This window comes from Salvelinus alpinus, chromosome 4 (assembly GCF_045679555.1).
Source record: "Salvelinus alpinus chromosome 4, SLU_Salpinus.1, whole genome shotgun sequence".
Lineage (NCBI taxonomy): Eukaryota > Metazoa > Chordata > Actinopteri > Salmoniformes > Salmonidae > Salvelinus > Salvelinus alpinus.
The window spans coordinates 80,245,389-80,271,434 of NC_092089.1; the positions used below are offsets into that span (position 1 = coordinate 80,245,389).

The 26,046-nt window shown below is 43.6% G+C and overlaps 1 protein-coding gene and 1 non-coding gene across 4 annotated transcripts in view; both read right to left on the reverse strand.

Annotated features, from left to right (window-relative positions):
- diaph2 (diaphanous-related formin 2) overlaps positions 1-26,046 on the reverse strand; it is a 708,741-nt gene that overhangs the window by 532,605 nt on the left and 150,090 nt on the right. For all 3 annotated transcript variants that reach the window (XM_071399170.1, XM_071399171.1, XM_071399169.1), the window contains one exon: positions 5,828-5,967. In XM_071399170.1, the coding sequence (XP_071255271.1) occupies positions 5,828-5,967 (140 nt within the window). The remainder of the gene's footprint in view (positions 1-5,827; positions 5,968-26,046) is intronic.
- Positions 25,061-25,134, reverse strand: trnat-ugu (transfer RNA threonine (anticodon UGU)). Its single transcript has one exon. It is a non-coding gene; the product is annotated as a tRNA-Thr (tRNA).

Consider the following 26,046-nt stretch of genomic DNA (forward strand, 5'->3'; position numbering starts at 1 on the left):
ATCTCTGGCAAACTGGGCTGGCACCTCTGTCTCCCCAAACTCACTGCAGAAACATCCATCAGCACAGTGCTGACTTGTTATTACATGTCCCATAACCTTTCAGCCTGAGAAGACACTTCACATGCAAAAGACTAAGAGATCTTCAATGACGGCTAACCTGGCTGCAATAAGCCATCATCCACTCAACAGTGTTTTAGTGGGTTTACATGTCATCAGTTAAGTCATTATAGTGGCGTAAATAAATAATAATAAATAAATAATATTTTAACTTAGGTTACATGTAACTAAAAGGTTTCAATGTCAGCATTTCTATTCTAATGAGAACAGGTTGGTTATTAAGTAACATACAATAACTGTGATTATACCTGTAGTAATTATATTGATGGTAGCTGGGCAGTAGATCGGCCTACTTTTTATGAAGGTTTGTCAATAGGCCCCGGCTGTTGGGAATATAGCTGCTCTTTTAGAAAGCGGATGGCCTCTAAAATCGAAAGCGGAGAATACAGTATTTATAATTTTCGACATGGCTCTTTTCCAAACGTCAAGAAACCTCCTAGAGTTTTCAGAAGCCGGCTTCTGGGATTCAACCAAGACCTTCGACAAAGCCATTATTGCAGAGAAATGTACACCACGGCTTCTCTAACAAACAAACAGCTACCGACATCAACATTTCGTGGAGGTCGTTTTTGTTTCGAAAGTGTGAATTTTCTGAAAATCCATCTCCCACAGTCAGTCACTTGGTGGATGTTTAATTCATTTCTTAGTCAGTCATTTTGTTCTCTTCCGACTGGAGACTGATGAGGTGCCTCCTATAAAGAAGCATCCCCACTTCAAAGCTACTATTAAGCCCATTACCGGAGCTATGTGTTACCTCCAGAGCACGTGGCTACAGGCATTAAGCCGGGGTAAAGCTGGCGAGACCGATAGACACAGACGCCCTGGCAGTAGCTGTGAGATCACTACAATGCTCCATCTTGACTCTCCAGGCCTGACCTAGAAGAGGAGAAAACTCCTAGCGTCAGCAGCAATCCACGGCTGCCTGCACACAAAGGCCCCCAAATTGCCCAAGAGAAAATGTTAGTCATGCTATGAAGATTTTCCCACATAATGAAAAGTTGGAGCCAAGTTCAATTTTGGTCTAAATCTGTCTGGGGGATCTGAGTCGAGCAAGTCGAGCAAATTCAATATGAAAGTCACTGCTGGGATTTGAAGGGAGTCAGACTGTAATATTAAAGGCTTAGCACGAGGAACTCCAAAGCCGGGCTTTTGAATGTGTGAAGCAGTGTGTTCCCTGTGTAGAACCTAAGAACCCTCTTACTTCCTTTTATTAGGAAGGTATTGGTGGAGCATCAGGACAGGTAGTGGTACGTAGCTCAGAGGGGGTGAGCTCTAACCCTGCCAGAGGACAATTACCCCCACGTAGTGAACTTAGAAGTGGGAAGCGGAGCAAGCAAAATATAAATGTACATGACAAAAGCCTGTCGAGTTTGTGCATGAGTGGGTGTGAAAAAAAGTTCAGAAATACGTCTTTGCTTTCTGAATTCCTTCTGCTGCCAGCCCTGTGGCACTTCTCTCACACTGCAACACCAGAGAAGAAGAAAAATATATATATATTTTTTTGTAATCGGTGAAAAAACAAAAACAACTACCATTAGATACACCACCACACATTAACTCTCCATACATACATTGGAAAATAAGAGACCGTGATTATCTGTGAGTTGGCATCTTGCTTCAAGTCGGCGGATTAAAAGTTAATGAAACAACTTATTGGAGAGTGGCGAGAGACGGAGTTGTGATAAGTCTAAATGAAGGAGTGAATGTCCAAACTAAAGAATAAAAAGGGGAAGGAACATGAGATTAAGAATAGGTCAGGCAATAATTATATTCCAAAAGAGGTGGGTTGGGGAGGGGGAGAGAGAAAAGGGCAGCTTGAGGAAGCCATGAGCCTGGAGATGGAAGGGGCCTGCGGGGAATGTTGGGGGGCTGCTTACGTCACAGAGCAACACAGGTCTCTCAGGGAAAAAGACTAACTCTATTAAAGAGCTTGAAGATTGTCACTTCTGCTGAGTTAAGTAGAGGTAATTGGAGGGGGGGGGGGGGGGGGACTTGGCTGTCCACAAACAGCAGTGGTTTAATGAATTTCTAAGTCCCACTTATTGGTCTTTGGTTTCTTGTTTGAATAGCATAGCAACTTTCTTAATCATTCTTAAAACACACAGCCGAAAGAAAACAAAGCATCCAAAGTGTTTTTGGACAGCCGCGTTTAGCATTCATGATCTATCGTGGTGGTTAGGGGTCATTTTGTACTGGTCAAATAATTATGCTGTATTGATCTTTCTCCCTGTGTTATTATCACACGCTGCAATATACATTTCTCATACGGTCTCTGAAAATACAGGTAACTGCCAAACTAAAGGAACCACCAACATAAATGATGTTAATAGGGCATTGAGCCAGAACAGCTTTTTGCACATTGGCATAGATGTGTCTGGAACTCTATTGTAGGAACGCGACGCCATTCCTCCATGAGAAATTCCATCGTTTGGTGTTTTGTTGATTGTGGTGGAAAACTCTCTCAGGCGCCATTCCAGAATCTCCTATAAGTGTTCAATTTGGTTGAGATCTGTTTACAGACGGCCATGGCATATGGTTTACATAGTTTTCATGCTCATCAAACCCTGCAGTGACCACTCGAGCCCTGTTGGTGGGGTCATCCAATGGGGGCATAGCCATGGTGGCCAAAATAATGGCCTGTCCAGCATTTTTATACATGACCCTACGCAAGATGGGATTTTAATTGCTTAATTAACTCAGGAACCACACATGTAGAAGCACCTGCTTTCAATATACTTTGTATCCCTCATTTACTCAAGTGTTTCCATCCTTTTTGGCAGTTAGCTGTATGTTACACTGGGCTGAGAGATCAGCAAGTGTGGAGAGAGTTGAGCTGCATTCTACACTTGATCAAAATGGGTACACAGATAAAACACTATAGTGCCCTGTGTTCAACTACATTTCCAAAAGTAGATATCAGCCATTTGTATAAGAGTACCTTAATAAATATAGAATACAGCTACCACAGAATTACAATCTGATAGATACGGAATATATATTTACTAACGCTATCATTTACGCCAAAGGAATTTAAAATGAATTCATTGGAACATATTTGTTGTTCAAACACAGGCATACAGTTTGACTACCATGGTAAATGAGAGAAGAAGAAGTGAATAACTGGAGAACTTGTGAGTAATGAGCCCATGGCAAAACTGCAGGGTGATTTGCATTTTCTCTGCAAGCAATGTTCCTCCCTATACTGAAGAACTCACAACAAGTTAGAGCAACAGAAATAGCCAGAGCTGGTGGTCAGGTCACTAAGCTGGTGGTCAGGTCATTGAAAGCAACAACTTTGAGCAGCCACATAACGTTTTGGCAGTGTAATATTCAAGGTGGTAACTTTGTATGTGTCAACTATTTTTGCCATTCTACCCTGGCCAGAAAGTACTTTTGACGTAGGATATTTCATCCAAGATAATGGGCGTCTACTTTTGTTTAAGTTAAATTAATTATTAAACTACCATGAAAGAGCACTTGCAATGAAGCCTGTCCTTACGTAGTCCACAGGTGGTAGGTACTGGAATTCAAAAATACAGTGCATTACGCAGCTGTGTTTCGCATGGCTGTTCCCAGCACACCGACTATGGCAGAGAAAAGGTTACATTAACATAGTGCAATCAGAACACAGGCCGGCAAGTTTGATTTCCTGTGTGTTGTGATCCGTGACAATTAAGTGCATTCATATTAATTGTGAGTAACCTTCGCTATGCTCCAAGAGGCCAACATGTCCCCTCTATCTCCTCCTCCGCTCCCTTCGCTTTCAGTAAAACAATGAGAGGCCTGAAGAGGAGCAGCGGGGTGGGCTTCCAACAGCGCTGTGCTTCTCCCAGCCCCCCCATCTCACCCCAGGGTGCCTTTCTCCTGGCTAAGCTTGGCCTTCCGTGGGCGTCCAAGACGCTGCCGCAGAGCGCCGCTCCCTCCCTCTGTGGTCACGAGTTCAGCGGTTTGAAAACATCCAGAGGGCGAACCTGGCCTCCCTCGGTCCCCTTGGCACTAACTGGCCTTTTGCCGTGTGAGGAGGAGTGGTGTGATTTTCATAGCTAGCGGTGCTGAACTTTACAGCTCGGCAAGGTGCAAAGGGAGCGTTATGTGGGTTTTTCAAACAGAAATGATTTACGCCAATTTCCCCCTGATTAATGAGCAGGCAGACAGTAGGTAAACAGCACAAAGGCAGGTCTGGGAACAGTTTTTCTGTTATCAGATAAAGCCAAACAATGCAAATGTGTCTTTAGCTTAATGAAAGCAAGAACTTGGGAGGTTACCTTAAGGCGGAGTATTTATCCATCATTGGTGGGATTTTTTCAAAGGAAGAGAAAAACAAAGTTTTGCTGTTTACCTTGTTTTTCCAACTGTGGTTTCTAGCTACACGGTTACTCAGCCACAGAAAGAAAGATGGGCGGGGGAATTTTCAGCAGAAATCTATTAATCGCTTTGGAGTGCAGAGCACGTTGTGTTGTTCTGTGGGTGTGCATGATCTTTCCAGTGAGACCACACCAAAGCCTAGTCGTTTTCCAAGCTGTTAGGATGCCAGGATATTGCCTCCGCTGTATCTCCCAGAACAAATAAATGGCCCTCTGGGGCTACTGCCGGGCCATCTCCGAAGATTGGGGGTCGGTCATAAAAGAAGATCTGCCACTCATCTGATAATCACTTTATATGCACCATTCATTGATTCGCATTAAAAAACATCTCTTCGACAGTGGGGCTTGGTGAATAATTGAGAGTGTTCGTCTGTCATTGAGGGTTCCTCCGGGCTGTTGGGAACAAATTAAATTTGAACATCCCTATCTACAAGAACGGAAGATGAGAACTTTGTGGGTGGAAAAAGGCTCCCACAACGCAGTTGCCGTGGCCTAATTATGGTTGAGTGACGGGCCCATCAAAGCTTGCTAGAAACGGGCACAGGACTGAGAGAAAAACAGAATTATCTTAACATGAACTATTATGAAAACAGATTAAAAATAGGGGGCTGTGGGCAGCGAATGCCACTCTTGGTGATGGGGGAAACGGAGAGATATTAAAGACACTCGTTGATCTTATGGTGAGGGCCGCCATGCTTATTAAGGTCTCAGAGACAGGGAATGGCTGGCTTTCTGATGTGGAAAAGAGGGACTTCCTATCTATTAGAAGCTAATGGATAGAGTGGTGATGGAATGACAGGCTATGGGCTTCCACTCTATGCTTGTTTTAAATGGGCAATGCTATGGGCTATTCTTGTTCAACCAAGCCCATCGCTCTGTGTGAATCAGAGTCTAAGAGATCTCCTGACATAGATCCAATTAGCAATGGAAGGTATCCAGCAGATGCCAACTTCTTCTGTGTTCACACAGGCAGCCCAATTATGATATTTTTAACCCCTAATTGGTGTTTTGACCAATCACATCAGCTCTTTTCACATCAGATCTTTTCAGAGATTGGTCTGATTGGTCAATAGACCAATTAGTGGACCAATTAAACCAATTAGTGGAAATAATATCAGGATTGGGCTGCCTGTGTGAACGCAGCAATAGATGAAGCAAATGAGGTGTGCATAAACTTTTTGTCAGAACTGTACTGAGAATTGAGTGAACGTCAGTAGACGTTCCCCCATGAGGAGGGTAGAACATAACTAGAGGAACAGGTTGGCCAGAATGGAGGTTCATTTAAGGGCCTTAAGTTCCACCTAAGAATCAAGAGGCTTAAGTCAGTAAGAGAGTAAGGACCATACCTGACAGGGTTACTGGTGAGAGACACACGAAGGGACTCCAGGCAGATGAGCAGCTTGTCCTCACTGATGCCAGAGCGCAGCTCGTGGACATATTCCTGTGATGATAGTGTACACTCATGCTTGCTGTTCCTTAGTCCTCCCTGCAGAGAAAACGCACAGAAGAGATTCATTATTATAGTGCGGAAACTGTAGTCTTATTACTCTGTTGAACATTGATCAGAAAATAGTTGCCAATCCTAACACAGGGAAACATACCAAAGGTATCACAAATACTAGATCAACAGAAAGAAAACAAGTCTTAAATAGAAACACAGAGAAACCCATAACTTTTATTTAGCCACTGATCTTGATAACTGCATCACAAAACATAAAGCCTTTAGCTGGGGGTGTTGTAGGTGCCATTTAGGATGGATTTATGGATTTAGGATCTTATCCAGCTGAAACACAGATGATCGCTTGTGGCAGGAGGAAAGGTTCATGGCCATGGGATCCTCAGGTATCACTCCTCCTCACAGCACACATCAGGAGTAACATATCAAAGCACTGTGGATTCCAGCAGGTGACAATGACTACTAGTACATTCTAAACTCAGCAAAAAAAGAAACGTCCCTTTTTCAGGACCATGTCTTTCAAAGATATTTCGTAAAAATCCAAATAACTTCACAGATCTTCATTGTAAAGGGTTTAAACACTGTTTCCCATGCTTGTTCAATGAACCATAAACAATTAATGAACATGCACCTGTGGAACGGTCGTTAAGACACTAACAGCTTACAGACGGTAGGCAATTAAGGCCACAGTTATGAAAACTTAGGACACTAAAGAGGCCTTTCTACTGACTCTGAAAAACACCAAAAGAAAGATGCCCAGCGTCCCTACTCGTCTGCGTGAACGTGCCTTAGGCATTCTGCAAGGAGGCATGAGGACTGCAGATGTGGCCAGGGCAATAAATTGCAATGTCCGTACTGTGAGACGCCTAAGACAGAGCTACAGGGAGACAGGATGGACAGCCGATCGTCCTTGCAGTGGCAGACCACGTGTAACAACACCTGCATAGGATCGGTACATCCGAACATCACACCTGCGGGACAGGTACAGGATGGCAACAACAACTGCTCGAGTTACACCAGGAACGCACAATCCCTCCATCAGTGCTCAGACTGTCCACAATAGGCTGAGAGAGGCTGGACTGAGGGCTTGTACGCCTGTTGTTAGGCAAGTCCTCACCAGATCACCGGCAACTATGTTGCCTATGGGCACAAACCCACCGTCGCTGGACAACACAGGACTGGCAAAACGTGCTCTTCACTGACGAGTCGCGGTTTTGTCTCACCAGGGGTGATGGTCGGATTCGCGTTTATCGTTGAAGAAATGAGCGTTACACCGAGGCCTGTACTCTGGAGCGGGAGCGATTTGGAGGTGGAGGGTCCGTTATGGTCTGGGGCGGTGTGTCACAGCATCATCGGACTGAGCTTGTTGTCATTGCAGGCAATCTCAACACTGTGCGTTACAGGGAAGACATCCTCCTCCCTCATGTGGTACCCTTCCCCCATCCTGACATGACCCTCCAGCATGCCAATGCCACCAGCCATACTGCTCGTTCTGTGCCTGATTTCCTGCAAGACAGGAATGTTTATGTCTCAGTTGTTGAATCTTATGTTCATACAAATATGTACACGTTAAGTTTGCTGAAAATAAACGCAGTTGACAGTGAGAGGACGTTTCTTTTTTTGATGAGTTTAGATACTGCTTGTGTCCATCCACGCTCAACTCCCATGTTAAACTAGCCTTTATCAAATACAGGAAACAGGCAAAGTAAATTAGCATTTTTTTTTGCAACAACACGAGTTAGACATTTTCTTTGTGGATCACAGTGATTTGATCCATAATTGACATGGTAAACAGGGTAATGTCATTGACAATCTCCCAGTGGTGCTACCATGAAGAGGAGCCAAAACTTTGCCTTCCATCGCCGTATTCAGATTGAGGGATAGGGAACGGGGATAGGGAACGGGGATAGGGAACGGGGATAGGGATGCTCCGGATGTGTTCTAACTTCCCTCAATCAGCTAAGGCTGAACTGACACAGAGGTCTATCCCACAGGGAGCTGCCAACCCTCCCGACTAACATGCATGCTGATCACTAGCGGCCATGCTTCCTCTAAATGGATTCCTGTGTAGAACTTTAAAAGAGAGGCTAGCACATGTTGCACAGACCTTCCCTGCAGCTGGCAAAGACAAACAGACACTGTTTCATCTCGCATGAACATACCGCTACACAATACTGGTGGTTTGATTGGGTTTCACTGTTGTAGAGCTACTGTGAAATAGCTGATGAGTCGATGCCTCATACCTAATTCAACATGTCTGTGGTCAAAGATGACTGCGGGAAGGGGTGCAGCCAGGACTGGTGACTGAATTGTGTATGGGTAAACAAAAAACGAATCACTGTGTCTATCATGTATATTACAGGGCCTGTCCAAACAGTCCCCCTTCTCTTTCGGTAAACAAGCCTAGACTGGTTAAGTCATGACTTTCCCCCATCTGTTCAGATCAATTTGTTTTACCTGCCTAGAAGACTGAATAGTTCGGTATACACTCCCACCAGTATCTAAACCCAAGAAGACTGAATAGCACGGTATTCACTCCCACCAGTATCTAAACCCAAGACGACTGAATAGCACGGTATTCACTCCCACCAGTATCTAAACCCAAGAAGACTGAATAGCACGGTATTCACTCCCACCAGTATCTAAACCCAAGAAGAGTGAATAGCACGGTATTCACTCCCACCAGTATCTAAACCCAAGACGACTGAGCAACACGGTATTCACTCCCACCAGTATCTGATACCCAAGACGACTGAATAGCACAGTATACACTCCCACCAGTATCTAAACCCAAGACGACTGAATAGCACGGTATTCACTCCCACCAGTATCTAAAACCAAGACGACTGAATAGCACGGTATTCACTCCCACCAGTATCTGAACCCAAGACGACTGAATAGCACGGTATTCACTCCCACCAGTATCTAAAACCAAGACGACTGAATAGCACTGTATTCACTCTCACCAGTATCTAAAACCAAGACGACTGAATAGCACTGTATTCACTCCCACCAGTATCTAAACTCAAGACGACTGAATAACACGGTATTCACTCCCACCAGTATCTAAAACCAAGACGACTGAATAGCACAGTGTACACTCCCACCAGTATCTAAATCCAAGACGACTGAATAGCACGGTATTCACTCCCACCAGTATCTAAACCCAAGACGACTGAATAGCACGGTATTCACTCCCACCAGTATCTAAACCCAAGACGACTGAATAGCACAGTATTCACTCTCACCAGTATCTAAAACCAAGACGACTGAATAGCACGGTATACACTCCCACCAGTATCTAAACCCAAGACGACTGAATAGCACAGTATTCACTCTCACCAGTATCTAAACCCAAGACGACTGAATAGCACGGTATACACTCCCACCAGTATCTAAATCTAGGACAAAGAGCCAAGACAAATAAATAGTGAGTTCTGTCAATCCATTCTCTGTTCTTGTACTCCCTGACATTTGTCATGTGAAAAATTCTGCAATGAAAAAAACGAAAATACATTGAATTCCAATCTTGTAAATCACCTTGTCAGATTACCTGACAGAAGGTGGTATTGTAGATGGTATTCTTTCAGATAGACATTGTTTTATTCGTCACAACCTGAGAAAAACAAAACTGCCAGCCAAAGTTGGGACAAAAACAAGGAATATGTTTTTATTTTTATTTATTTTGTATTTAACCTTTATTTAACTAGGCAAGTACGTTAAGAACAAATTCTTATGTACAATGACAGCCTACTCCGGCCAAAACCCGACGACGCTGGGCCAATTGTGCGCCACCCTGTGGGACTCCCAATCACGGCCAGAAGTGATACAGCCTGGATTCAAACCAGGTACTATAGTGACGCCTCTTGCACTGAGATGCAGTGTCTTAGATTGCTGCGTCACTCGGGAGCTCAAAAGGTGGCATATCAACCTAACCCAGTTACAGGTAGAACTGAATCAATGGAGGTGGAGGAGGTGGAAACAGGGTGAAGAAACAGTATCAGAAATGTCTCGATTGCAGTTGAATGATCTTGAATCTGTTCATCTCAGGACTTTGCCGGTTCCACACCAAGCATGTTGCACTAATAGGCAGTTTGGGGATAATAAGCGGCATCTTTCATCTGGAGGGAAGAGAGGTCTGGTAGCCGTCTCCCGCGTGGCAGAATCAAAGAGAAAGAATCTGTCTGGTCTATGTGAGAGGAAGGAAGGACATCAGCGAGCTAATGACATTGTGGAGAAAAAACATCTAAGCTCATGGGGTGATTCTTGTTATAGTGAAAGGATACGTTTGGTCAGTATTGCACAACACACACACACACCTACATACATATATACACTGCTCAAAAAAATAAAGAGAACACTTAAACAACACAATGTAACTCCAAGTCAATCACACTTCTATGAAATCAAACTGTCCACTTAGGAAGCAACACTGATTGACAATAAATTTCACATGCTAGAGTGCAAATGGAATAGATAAAAGGTGGAAATTATAGGCAATTAGCAAGACACCCCCAATAAAGGAGTGGTTCTGCAGGTGGTGACCACAGACCACTTCTCAGTTCCTATGCTTCCTGGCTGATGTTTTGGTCACTTTTGAATGCTGGCGGTGCTCTCACTCTAGTGGTAGCATGAGACGGAGTCTACAACCCACACAAGTGGCTCAGGTAGTGCAGTTCATCCAGGATGGCACATCAATGCGAGCTGTGGCAAAAAGGTTTGCTGTGTCTGTCAGCGTAGTGTCCAGAGCATGGAGGCGCTACCAGGAGACAGGCCAGTACATCAGGAGACGTGGAGGAGGCCGTAGGAGGGCAACAACCCAGCAGCAGGACCGCTACCTCCGCCTTTGTGCAAGGAGGTGCACTGCCAGAGCCCTGCAAAATGACCTCCACCAGGCCACAAATGTGCATATGTCAGCATATGGTCTCACAAGGGGTCTGAGGATCTCATCTCGGTACCTAATGGCAGTCAGGCTACCTCTGGCGAGCACATGGAGGGCTGTGCGGCCCCACAAAGAAATGACACCCCACACCATGACTGACCCACCGCCAAACCGGTCATGCTGGAGGATGTTGCAGGCAGCAGAACATTCTCCACGGCGTCTCCAGACTCTGTCACGTCTGTCACATGTGCTCATGTGCTCAGTGTGAACCTGCTTTCATCTGTGAAGAGCACAGGGCGCCAGTGGCGAATTTGCCAATCTTGGTGTTCTCTGGCAAATGCCAAACGTCCTGCACGGTGCTGGGCTGTAAGCACAACCCCCACCTGTGGACGTCGGGCCCTCATACCACCCTCATGGAGTCTGTTTCTGACCGTTTGAGCAGACACATGCACATTTGTGGCCTATATATATATATACACAGACAGTGTACACATTACAAACACCTGCTCTTTCCATGACATAGACTGACCAGGTGAAAGCTATGATCCCTTATTGATATCACTTGTTAAATCTACTTCAATCAGTGTAGATGAAGGGGAGGAGACAGGTTAAATAAGGATTTTCAATCATTGACACAACTGAGACATGGATTGTGGATGTGTGCCATTCAGAGGGTGAATGGGCAAGACAAAAGTTTTAAGGGCCTTTGAACGGGGTATGGTAGTAGGTGCCAGGCGAACCGGTGTGAGTGTATAAAGAACTGCAACGCTGCTGGGTTTTTCATGCTCAACAGTTTCCCGTGTGTATCAAGAATGGTCTACCACCCAAAGCACATCCAGCCAACTTGATTCAACAGTGGGAACCATTGGAGTCAACAGGGGCCAGCATCCCTGTGGAGTGGAACGCTTTCAACACCTTGTAGAGTCCATGCCCAGATTAATTGAGATTGTTCTGAGGGCAAAACTCAATATTAGGAAGGTGGTCCAAATGTTTTGTACACTCAGTGTATATATAAAACAACATCAAACAAAAAGTAGCATAGCTATGAATAATTGAAAGGTTAAAGAAACCCTGCTTCTATGAATCCATGTACAGTATGTAATCGATCATATCCTCCAGATCGTAATATGCAATCTATCATCATCCAATATTGTCCAATAGTGTGATTAGATGTCTGAATTGTTTTGTTGCATCACTTACAGCATGACTTCCTCCACAGACATTCTACCTGACTTAAACACTACCACCCTCGCTGGGAAGTTAGCAGAGCTGATTAAATAAAAGGAAAGATTTTACGCAAGCTCAAATTATCTGCACTTACATGTACATTATTCATCCTGTAAAATCTAATTCCCTGTCTTCTCTTCCTTTCTCTATTTTACCGATTCTACTTTCTCTCTCTCTTTCTTCTCACACCACCTCTCTGCCTCGCTTGAATTCTTATTGATCTCTGCACTCAATTCATCTTTGTCCTCTTGCTGTTCTGGAAATGTGGAGGGCACTGACATGACTGGCTGTGCGCTTACCTGACTGACTATTAGACGTGATCAGGCCACTTGGAAAGGTAATCAGCCTCCTCATTACTCTGGATTGGAATAACCCCAAAGTGCTCTCTCTTTCTGGGACCTCTTCCCATGACATTTGGCCCTCTATCTCTCCCATGCTAAGGTCTTTCTAGACCTTTTTTAATTGATAGCAAGTTCCCATTTAGAAGTGAATAAATCTTCACATCTGTAGTCAACGCTCAGTTTACAACTGTATTTCTTTACCTGTAACCTCTCCCTTTCTCCAATACACCTGGACCTCTGCTCAAAGCAAACCCAAAGTGTTTGTATGTTTCACACAAGTTACAGACGCATAAATACCCCAAGACATGCTAACCTCTCACCATTACAATAACAGGGGAGGTTAGCATTATTGGGGGGGTATGATATTTGTCACTCATCATTATTCAAGATTCATTCAGGACTATCCATAATCATGGTAGCATCCATATTAATGTAGAAGTGTTTAGACACATGTTCTATTCTTATTTACAATAAAAAGTAACTCTAAAATGACACAAAACATTATTTACCATTCATTTCTATGGGCACAAAATAATCTGAAACAAGACCAAAACAAACAGCAAATACATCCAACAAGTTTGTAGAGTCACAAGCTTGATGTACTGTAATCATTGCGTGCTATGAATATGGGACCAAATACTAAACTTTTGACTACTTTGATACACATAAGTAAATTCGTCCCAATAATGTTGGTCCCCTAAAATGGGGGGACTATGAACAAAAAGTGTTGTAATTTTTGAACAGTTCACCCGATATGGAAACAGACACCCTCAAATTAAAGCTGACAGTTCGCACATTAACCTCACAGTCATTATATCGTTTCAAATCCAAAGTGCTGGAGTACATAGCCAAAACAACAACAAAAATGGTTACTGTCCCAATACTTTTGGAGTTCACTGTATGTACAGTGTGGTGTTCCTCAGGGCAGTAGCCTTAGGCCGTTACTCTTCTCTATTTTTACAAATGATTTGCCACTGGTCTTACAAGAAGTTAGAATGACTATGTATGTGGATAATTCCACACTCTATATATGTCACCATCCAAAGCCAGTGAGCGCACTGAAATTCTAAATAAGAAGTTACAGTCAGTATCAAAAAAGCTGATTAATAATAAACTAGTCTTAAATACATCTAAAACTAAAAGCATTGTATTTGGTTCAAAACATTCTCTAAGACCTAAACCGGAGTTGTGCATAAAGTGTGTGACCATTGAGCAAGTTGAGGAAGCTAAACTCCTAGGTAAAACATTGGATGGTCAATTATCATGGGCATATCATATTAACACAGTTGCTGTGAAGATGGGGAGGGTATTGTCTGTTATAAAAATCAACTGTACTAATTGTTCAGAGGCTCTGGACTTGTCCTATCTTCATCACTGTCAGGTAATATGATCAAGTGCAGCAAAAAAAGACCTAGCAAAGCTGCAGCTGGTTTAAAACAAAGCATCACGCCTTGCCCTTAACTGCACATACAGAACTAACATCAACAACATACATGCCAGTCTTTCCTGGTTGAGGGTTGACCAGAGAGTAACTGCTTCTCTGGTTTTTATGATAAATATTACTGTGATAAATTACAGATTCCAGATAACATTCAGCTCAGACACCCATTCATACCCCACATGACATGTCCAAAAGAAATTCATGGGAACACAGTATTATAGTGAGCCATGATCGCATGGAAGTCCCATCTCCAATTGCTCAAGCAAACAGCAAACATCTATAAAGCAAACATCTTTATAAAATGGATTTAACAACATCTCGTGGAACCGCAGGGACAGTGAGGGGACAAACGCACGCACACACAGACAAACTAACACACACATATTTTATTTGTTCTATTGTTTGTGTTATTATAATTATTTTGTATTGTTTGTATATCATTGTATTTAACGTGTGGCACTGTCCTTGTATATCCCCGACAAAAAAAATCTTGGTCGACCGAAAGTCGTCTGTTCTTTTGACCAATTGATTGGTGTATTTTTCCATATATAGATACACCCTATGTGTTTCAATAAAATCAACTACATGCTTGTCTGATGCTAATTGATAAAATAAGACACAAATGACTCAAGAGGGAGCCAGAGATCAAGATAACCAGAAGAGAAAAACCTTAACCTAACCATCCTCCTCCCACTCCTGCTGGTTTTCGCAGATTCTGCCATTACTCTCCTGAAATTGCCGGTAATAGGCTACAAGAGGAGTCGGCAACCTTTCTCATGTGGAATGCCAATTTATCTTACAATATCTACCGACATGCATGCCAGTTATGGTTTTCCTATGCACATTTTCGTGTAACAGTTTCATTTAATTTATAATAATGTTTTCGTATCTCAAAACCATTGTCATGTGGTTAATCAAAATTCTGTCCAAATCCAAATGAAAATTATACAAACCTAAACTTCTATTGCCAACAACTGTATTTAAAATAATCTACATAAAGCCAACAAATAAAAACATTGTAGCATGCAGGTAGAAAATATTCTGACAAAAAAAAATGCACATTGGCTACATGTGGCCTGTCTGCAACAAACTTGAAACATTGTATCAACTATCAACTTGGGTCTAGCCCGAAGCTTGCTCTAGCAACATTGTATAAAATATTCTGGGCCCACAGAGTTTCCTGCTCCAGTGAGCTCGGGACAGACACAGCTGTAGGCTATTTTTCGCAAGGGATAGGAGCTCATCAGGTAGACCTATTTTATGATGTTTCCACCACATCAGAGCATGACATTTTTCCTTTTCACGCTGAGTGGTTATCAAAAGGGAGAGAGCTGGAAATATTTTTCTAATTCATTGAGAAACTATTGTCATTCTCAATGGATTTAAAAACAGACTTTGTTTGCTTCCTGTCTGAGGTGAAGAAAACATTACTTTGAGAAGCTTCACAGCTCATTAGTGGTGGTGCGTTAAGCCAATCAGAAATACGATCAAATCCCCAAATGGGCACCTAGAAGGCCAGCATCCCGGAGTGGCCTCTTCACTGTTGACGTTGAGACTGGTGTTTTGCGGGTACTATTTAATGAAACTGCCAGTTGAGGACTTGAGAGGGTTTTGTTCCTCAAACTAGACACACTAATGTACTTGTCCTCTTGTTCAGTTTTGCACCGGGGCCTCCCACACCTCTTTCTATTCTGGTTAGAGCCAGTTTGCGCTGTTCTGTGAAGAAGGTAGTACACAGCGTTGTACGAGATCTTCAGTTTCTTGGCAATTTCTCGCATGTAATAGCCTTCATTTCTCAGAACAAGAATAGCCTGACGAGTTTCAGAAGAAACTTTGTTTCCTTGTTTCTGGCCATTTTGAGGCTGTAATCGAACCCACAAACGCTGATGCTCCAGATACTCAACTAGTATAAAGAAGGCCAGTTTTATTGCTTCTTTAATCAGTACAACAGTTTTCAGCTGTGCTAACATAAATGATCAATTATCCTTTTAAAATGATAAACTTGGATTAGCTAACACAACGTGCCATTGGAACACAGGAGTGATGGTTGCTGATAATGGGCATCTGTACGCCTATGTAGATATTCCAATAAAAATCTGTGTAACAATGTCTACACTGTCGAGAATAACGACGTGTGTATTCCAGTCGAGAATAACGACGTGTGTATTCCAGTCGAGAATAACGACGTGTGTATTCCAGTCGAGAATAACGACGTGTGTATTCCAGTCGAGAATAACGACGTGTGTATTCCAGTCGAGAATAACGACGTGTGTATTCCAGTCGAGAATAAGGACGTGTGTATTCCAGTCGAGAATAATGACGTGTGTATTCCAGTTGAGAATAATGACGTGTGTATTCCAGTCGAGAATAATGACGTGTGTATTCAAGTCGTACGTATGCATGTGTGACACACGTGATGTGAAACACATATTTTTCTTTAGAAGAGACCATGTCTGCCATTACATTTGTTTACATCACATCTTGAATAAAACATTGCGGAGGGGAAAATGCACATATACACTGTGTACAAAACATTAGCAACACCTGTTCTTTACATGACATGGACTGACCAGGTGAAAGCTATGATCCCTTATTGATGTCACTTGTTAAATCCACTTCAATCAGTATAGATGAAGGGGACGAGACAGGCTAATTAATTATTTTTAAGCCTTGAGACAATTGAGACATGGTATGGGAGTAAGTGCCAGGCAAACCTGTTTGAGTGTGTCAAGAACTGCAACGCTGCTGGGTTTTTCACACTCAACAGTTTCCTGTGTGTATCATGAATGGTCCACTACCCAAAGGACATCCAGAAAACTTGACACAACTGGGAAGCATTGGAGTCAACATCAGCCAGCATCCCTGTGGTATGCTTTTGACACCTTCCATGCCCCGACAAATCGAGGCTGTTCTGAGGGTAAAAGGGGGTGCCACGCAATATTAGGATGGAGTTCCTAATGTTTTGTACACAGTTTATTTTCTAGATTTTTTTTTTCTTCCCCACAGCAATTCCCACTAGGCTGACCGCTCTATACAGAAAGTCTACGGCTCTGGTTTCCCTATCCGTTGACCTTTACCTCTTGGAAACCAAAGACACATAATAGGTTGCTTAATGACCCTGGCCCAAATCAATCCGTTGGGATGATATCAACATTACCACCACCACACCGCACCAATCATGAGGGCAGCCAGCGATACCAACCAGGCTACTGGATAATTGAGTTTCCCCTTCAGGCCCAGGAAACATAGGCAAATGGACAAAAGAGACCCCAGAGAGAGAGGGGGGGGGGGATTGAGAGGGAGAAGGAGAGATGGGGAAAAAATAGGAATAGAAAGGGAGAGACAGAGATGGAGACAGAGAGAGATGGAGAGGCGGAGGAGCATGACAAACCCGATGGCTAGAGGACAGATACAAGGCCTTTTGACCACAGCTGAAACAGCCTCATCTCCTGCCCTTATTGAATCCCGTATTCGTCGATAACAGTATTTCCTGCCAAAGAAAATAGTACTGGGGAGCAATTACCTCAGCGAGCCTGTCAATTTCATTTGGGGGATAGAGGGAACATGGCTGGTGTTTTTCTCCCCCCTCTCTCTTCGTCCATCTTTCCATCTCTACCTCACTTTATTACTCTACAGTATTGCTATTCATCCCTCTGGTTCTCCTCAACCAGCGCGAGGTGCCTGAAACCGGGGCAAAAGGAGAGGGAGTGCATGCCAAGGCAGGTTGCACCTCCACATGTCATCTTCACCTGTAATGAGACAATAACAAGCTGGCAGCCTCCACCGCAGCCCGGTCCCCCACTCAACAAGAGTGATAGATACATTATTCAAGCTCTTTGTCAACTCACTGAGAAGCAGTGGGGAGGGCCTAGTGTCTGGAACAGTGCATCGGGAGATGCCTCTTTTTCTCTGCCTCTCTCTCTGCCTCTGTCCTTGGCTCTTTCACTGCCTGCCTCTCCCTCCTGCCACTCACACTTCCTGCCTTTCTCTCTCTCTTTGCCCCTCACACTCCCTGCCCATCTTGCCCTGCCTTTCTCCCTCTCTCTCTCTCTGCCTGCCACTCGCTTTGTCTCTCTCCCTGCCTCTATCTTCATCTCTGCTTGTCTGCCTCTTGTCCGTCTCTGATGTGTACAGGAAGGGCATAATTAGGAGACGATGGGAGTAGATGATAGTTGTGCAACACCATGTAATTCCTCTCAGTGTAATTCCTCTCAGTGTTATTCCTCTGTGTTATTCCTCAGTGTAATTCCTCAGTGTTATTCCTCAGTGTTATTCCTCAGTGTTATTCCTCAGTGTTATTCCACAGTGTTATTCATCTCAGTGTTATTCATCTCAGTGTAATTCATCTCAGTGTAATTCATCTCATTGTTATTCATCTCAGTGCTATTAATCTCAGTGTTATTCATCTCAGTGTTATTCATCTCATTGTTATTCATCTCAGTGCTATTAATCTCAGTGTTATTCATCTCAGTGTTATTCATCTCAGTGTTATTCATCTCAGTGTTATTCATCTCAGTGTTATTCATCTCAGTGTTATTCATCTCAGTGTTATTCATCTCAGTGTTATTCATCTCATTGTTATTCATCTCAGTGCTATTAATCTCAGTGTTATTCATCTCAGTGTTATTCATCTCAGTGTTATTCATCTCAGTGTTATTCATCTCAGTGTAATTCATCTCAGTGTGAGGTCAGAGTGCCAGAATGATCCTGTTAAAATGTTAAAGTGTCATCTCAATCTGTCTAATCAGATAACCTGCCACTGATATTAGGACTTTTTATTTATTTATGTGTGTCTGTATGTATTTTAACACTCAAACTTGTGACAAAACAAAATAATTATCAGGCAAGAGGTGATTTAATATCTTGTTGTGCTCCATGTGTTTGAAAGAGAGAGACCGACACTTTTCAACAGCTAATATCATTACGCAAACACACTATCGTAACTTTATGACTCAAAGGAGGAACCGAAGCCACAATGTGAACAATGTGAACAGAGCGAAGCCACAATGTCAACAGAGCGAAGCCACAATGTCAACAGAGCGAAGCCACAATGTCAACAGAGCGAAGCCACAATGTCAACAGAGCGAAGCCACAATGTCAACAGAGCGAAGCCACAATGTCAACAGAGCGAAGCCACAATGTCAACAGAGCGAAGCCAGAGTGAAGCCACAATATGAGCTGAAAGCATAATAGCTACATTCGGTAGTAGTTGTGTAATAATGGATTGAATCATATTAACATTCTGTCTCACTAAATAAATGCCAGAAAAAGTGGGGTAATAATGAAACATCTAATTACCTCATCTTTGTGTATGTGATTAATGAAAGTTACCAGAGCGCCCCACTGATCTTACGAAAAATAATACAGATACAATCTGCCGCAATTAGTGCACATCAAGCAGTATCAAAGCCAAGTGGAATTATTTTCTTCCTTAATTTCATCCTCATTAGGGATTGAGTGACAGGCATGCTGAAGGTGTGGGAGTGGGGGTGGATGGACTACAAAAACATGTGCACGCACGGGTTCATGCATGTACACACATGTACACACACAACCCATATGCACTCACCCGTATGTAAACAAACATCTTGAGTAATAGAATGTTTGTTGTATAGCGGTGGCAACCCTAGGAGGACACAAAGGTCAGTGTGGATCAGTTGAGATGCTAGCTGCCTGGACAATGAGTTTCTCTAGCACAGCAGCCCTGCCTAAAGGACAGCAGTGGCAGCCCCTGCTGCCTGAAGATAAGGACATTTCATCTGTCCAGGGAGGCTGCTCTCCACTGCTCAGTGAGCGATTTCTCACCAGGACCCCATGGCCATGCTCTTTCTCCATCTCCTCCTCGCCACACTTCTAAAAGAGTTGTGTCCCAGCGGATGGTGTGTTTCATTTCAAGCCCGGGAGAGGAGGAGAGGGAGAGGGAAGGAGGGATGGAGGAAGTGATGATGGTAATCACTTGAGTTACTGTATATTTTCTTTTTCACACTCTGAGGCTTTGTTTTTCTTCCTCTCCTATTCTCTATTACCCCTTCATACCTTTGCAGTAGAGACAACAGTATATCTAGCCACAGCAGTCTTTAAATCCACATTATCCAAACCACCATAGTCCCTGTGCCCAAGAACGCCAAGGTAACCTGTCTAAATTAATCTGTAGCCATGAAATGTTTTGAAAGGCTGGCTCACATCAACACCATCATCACAGACACACTGGAGCCACTCTAATTCGCATACCGCCACAACAGATCCCAAAATGACGCACTCTATTGCACACCCCACAGCCCTCCCCCACCTGGACAAAAGGAACACCTACGTGAGAATGCTGTTCATAGACTACAGTTCAGCGTTCAACACCATAGTGCCCTACAAATTCACCACTAAGCTAAGGACCCTGGGACTGCAACTGCTCCTGGACATGCTGACGGGCCGCCCCCAAGCGGTGAGTGTAGGCAACAACACATCTGCCACCCTGACCCTAAACACAGGGGCCCCTCAGGGGTACTTAATAGTCCCATCCTCTGCTCCCTGTTCACCCACGACTGCGTGAGCGAGCACGACTCCAAAAACATAATTAAGTTTACCGACGACACAACGGTGGTAGGCCTGATCACAGATGACGATGAGACAGAGACCGGGCAGTGTTGTGCCAGGACAACAACCTCTCTGTCAACGTCAGCATGACAAAGGAGCTGATCTGGGACGACAAGAAACAGAGGGCCGAGCACACCCCCATTCACATTGACAGGTCTGTAGTGGAGGGGGTCGAGAGCTTCCAGGTCCTCGGTGTCCTCATCACTAAGGATCAATCATGGTCCACACACACCAACACCGTCGTGAAGAGGGCACAACAATGTCTCTTCCCCCTTTGGAGACTGAACATATTTGCTATAGGACCTCAGATCCTCAAAAAGTTCTGCAGCTGCATCATTGAGAGCATCTTCTTATCACCACATTCTTATCGGCAGACTAAACAGCCATGGTTTCGCAAATGGCTGCCTTGCCTGGTTCACCAACTACTTATCTGATAGAGTTCAGTGTGTCAAATCGGACGGCTTGTTGTCTGGACCTCTGGCAGTCTCTATGGGGGTGCCACAGGGTTCAATTCTCGGGCCGACTCTCTTCTCTGTATACATCAATGATGTCGCTCTTGCTGCTGGTGATTCTCTGATCCACCTCTACGCAGACGACACCATTCTGTATACTTCTGGCCCTTCTTTTGACACTGTGTTAACTAACCTCCAGACGAGCTTCAATGCCATACAACTCTCCTTCCGTGTCCTCCAACTGCTCTTAAATTCAAGTAAAACTAAATGCATACTCTTCAAACGGTCGCTGCCCGCAACTGCCCGCTCGTCCAACATCACTACTCAAGACGGTTCTGACTTAGAATATGTATACAAATACCTAGGTGTCTGGTTAGACTGATAACTCTCTTTCCAGACTCACATTAAGCATCTCCAATCCAAAATTAAATCTAGAATCGGCTTCCTATTTCGCAACAAAGCATCCTTCACTCATGCCACCAAACATACCCTCGTAAAACTGACCATCCTCCCGATCCTCGGCGATGTCATTTACAAAATAGCCTCCAACACTCTACTCAACAAATTGGATGCAGTCTATCACAGTGCCATCCGTTTTGTCACGAAAGCTCCATATACTACCCACCACTGCGACCTGTATGCTCTTGTTGGCTGGCCCTCGCTTCGTACTCATCGCCAAACCCACTGGCTCCAGGTCATCTACAAGTCTCTGCTAGGTAAAGCCCCGCCTTAGCTCAGCTCACTGGTCACCATAGCAGCACCCAACCGTAGCACGCGCTCCAGCAGGTATATCTCACTAGTCACCCCCAAAGCCAATTCCTCCTTTGGCCGCCTCTCCTTCCAGTTCTCTGCTGCCAATGACTGGAACGAACTGCAAAACTCACTAAAGCTGGAGACTCTTACCTCCCTCACTAGCTTTAAGCACCAGCTGTCAGAGCAGCTCACAGATCACTGCACCTGTACATAGCTCATCTGTAAATTAGCCCATCCAATCTACCTCATCCCCATACTGTATTTATTTATTTATCTTGCTCCTTTGCACCCCAGTATCTCTACTTGCACATTCATCTTCTGCAGATCAATCACTCCAGTGTCTAACTGTTATATAGTAATTACTTCGCCACCATGGCCTATTTATTGCCTTACCTCCCTTTTCTTACCTCATTTGCACACACTGTATATAGATTTTCTTCAACTGTATTATTGACTGTATGTTTTGTTTATTCCATGTGTAACCCTGTGTTGTATGTGTCGAACTGCTTTGCTTTATTCTTGGCCAGGTCGCAGTTGTAAATGAGAACTTGTTCTCAACTAGCCTACCTGGTTAACTAAAGGTGAAATAAAAAATAAAATAAAAATCTCGACTGGCTGCATCCCCACTTGGTATGGCAACTGCTTGGCATCCAACCGTAAGGCGCTACAGAGGGTACAGCGTACGGCCCAGTACATCACTGAGGAAAAGCTCCCTGCCATCCAGGTCCTCTATACCAGGCGGTGTCAGAGGAAGGCCCTAAAATGTTCAAAGACTCCAGCCACCGAAGTCAGACTGTTCTCTCTGTTCCCGCACGGCAAGCGGTACCAATGCACCAGGACCCTGAACAGCTTCTAACCCTAAGCTATAAGACTGCTAAATAGTTAAATAGATAACCAAATAGCTATCTGCATTGACCCTTTTTGCACTAACTATTTTGACTCATCACACACGCAGCTGCTCTTTATTATCCGTCACTATATTCCTAGTTAAATGTACATATCTACCTCAATAACCTCGTACCACTGCACATCGACTCTGTACTGGTACGCCGTGTATAAAGCAAAGGTATCGTTATTCATTGTGAATCTATTATTACGTGTTTTACTTTTCTATTATTTCTCAATTTTCTCTCTCTCTCTGCATTTTTACTGTTAGTCTACACCTGTTGTTTACGAAGCATGTGACAAATAAAATGTTATTCACATCTTAAACAAGGCAGTCTCTTGATGACAAAACCAAATCAAACAAAGCCAAGGCCTTGTCCTTTGATTAAAGAGGTCCCCCCTGGAAGGAGTTCCTAGCCTATTTCAAACAGCTCTAGTTCAAACAGCGCTCTTTCGCCACAACAAACTAAAAAATGTCACTTTCTCTTTGGAAAAGCAGGACAGAGTGCCTTCTGGAACAACAGAGCGCGCCTCGTCTGACATTTGAGGATAGTTTGGCAGCCTCTGCCGCTCCTTCAGCGCAGTGTGGGTGAAGCACTTTCTTTCATACAGCATGCCAGAGCAGTTCTTCTACTGTCGGGAGAAATGATAATGCATGTTAATATACACCAGTTTATTAGGTACACCCATCTAGCACTGGTTAGGACCCGCCTTTGCCTCTAGAACAGCCTGAATTTCTGGGCATGGAAACATTGCTCAATTGGTATCAAGGGACTTGATGTGCCAGGAAAACATTCCCCACACCATTACACCACCGTCACCAGCCTATACTGTTGACACCAGGTAGAAAGGGGCCAAGGACTTGGACAGAAAATCGGCATTCGTCGGACCAGCAACTTTTCTCCACTCCTCAATTGTCCAGTGTTGGTGATCGCGTGCCCACTGGAGCCGCTTCTTCTTGTTTTTAGCTGATAGGAGTGGAACCCAGTGTGGTCGTCTGCTGCAATATCCATCCGTGACAAGGACCGACGAGTTGTGCGTTCTGAGATGCTGTTCTGCCCACCAGTGTTGTACTGCGCCATTATTTGCCTGTTTGTGGCCCGCCTGTTAGCTTGCACGATTTCTGCCATTCTCCTTCGAAATCTCATCAATGAGCTGTTTAGGCAAACAGGAATGCCGCTGACTGGATGTTTTTTGTTTGTCGCACCATTCTCGGTAAACTCTAGACACTGTCATGTGTGAAAAGCCCCGGAGGCCGGCAGTTTCTGAGATACTGGAACCGGTGCGCATGGCACCGACGATGATACCATGCTCAAAGTTTGTTAGGTCACTCGTTTTGCCCATGCTAATGTTCAATCTAACAGTAACTGGATGCCTGTCTGCCTGCTAAGTCACGGCTAAGTGACTCCCCTATTATATATTGTTCATTTGAAACTGGTTTATTCATTCATAACATGGATTTACAGGGATAAAGGATACAACGTTCCATTAAATGGGTCTTAACCGTTTACAAAAAATAAAATAAACTGTTTTCCCAGATAATAAACTCAATTTTCTGGGAGGCATTCTTTTAGATTAAAAAATAAACATTGTTCAGTTGTTGCTTTCATAAGACATATGCTAGCACACAACAAGCACAAAGCCACGTCTCGCACTCGTGTGATTCGCTCAAATTAAATGACAAATTCTTTACTCCATAAGGTCACTCCCATAGAACTATACGGTCACTCCCACTAAGGCCAACGTTGAATCATTGATGTACCAGGCTTATATGCACTGTACACTCATAGCCTGGGGACAAGGTTACACTCACATTGAAATACGGTACTCATTTTCCAACTAGACGCCCTTGGCACTAGACACAACATATGAACATTACATCCGAGCTAAAATGGCATTTGACCACCTTCAGCAGCAAAACACCTTGCACACCTGAGAATTTAAATAATATATTGTATATGTGGTCAGAAAGTGGCTTTGCGTAGCTCTGTCCAGACCCCTCTGACTACCAACAAGAGCGCTGTGTGTGTGTGTGTATGTATGTTAGGGCTGACCCCATTTAGTCGACTGGTCTATTGTTTGGTTGATAGGCTGTTGGTCAACCGAGATTTCTTTAGTCGAGCAGTAGCAAAAAATTATATACTTATATTAAATATCGGAAAGTATTCAGACCCCTTGACTTTTTCCACATTTTGTTACTTTACAGCCTTATTCTAAAATGGATTAAATCGTTTTCCACCTCAATCTACACACAATACCCCATAATGACAAAGTTTTTGCAAATTTATAAAAAGAAAAACAACTTAAATATCACATTTAAGTATTCAGACACTTTACTCAGTACTTTGTTGAAGCAACTTGGCAGCGATTAGAGCCTCGAGTCTTCTTGGGTATGACACTACAAGCTTGTCACACCTGTATTTGGGGAGTTTCTACCACTCTTCTCTGCAGATCCTCTAAAGCTCTGTCAGTTTGGATGGGGAGCATTGCTGCACAGCTATTTTCAGGTCTCTCCAGAGATGTTCGATAGGGTTCAAGTATTTTTTTTTGTACTGGTCCCCAGTGGGAATCAAACCCACAACCCTGCCGTTACAAGCGCCATACTCTACCAACTGAGCCACAAGGGACAAACAACACCAGACACACACAGCAAGTCATTGAATACACGATCAGGCTAACTCACTGTCATATCAAGCAGCACCTCGACCCACCTGACCACAGACACACCTTGCTCTCCTGCTGGCTCAGGCCCAGATATAGACAGGGCCTGCAGCAGACGATGGGGCTGTGTCAGCAGATCAGTGTCTTACACCAGTCCATAGAGACCTGACCCGCAGTAAGGCATCACCAATGATGCCTCTAATAGTATCTGAAAGACTTCCGAAAATATATTGAATGCCGCAGTGAGAATGGTGGAGCGGAGTTTAAACGGTATCATCACTGATGGCATGATCATATCAGAAAAAGTCCTTCCAAATGGTTGGGAAGTTCAAAACTTTTGCTAACAGTTTTGCAAAGATTTTTCTGAAGTTTCGACTTTTGCAATGTTACCCTCGCTGAAGAAGGAGAACATTTAAAAGACAGTTTTTCTGGAAAGAGGATATCAAGTGGAAACTTAGAGAGTCTGATAAATTAGATTTGAAGATGGACTCTAAACGTTGGTGATCCAGATATATATCTGTATATACTATATACAGATATATACTGTACTGTACGCAATAAAACATTTGCGTCAGAGAATCTGAAAAAAACTCAGAGAGCAACTCTGAAATGCATCTCTGAGAGATGACAGGACCAACCTGTTCCACAACCAACTAGAGGCTGTTGACTGATCAATCACATCAAATCCTGGAGATAGGGTTCTGTCGGCACTCTAAGCCTGGCAAATGAATATCTAAATCAAATATTTAAACATCAAAGACTTTCTTTTTAAAGAAAGTATGTATGCGTACACATTGGGAGGCTGGGAGAGGACGTGTTAGGTAGATTGTCAATTACACACTGTAGAACTCTAAGACAAGTTTCTAACGTCATTATACA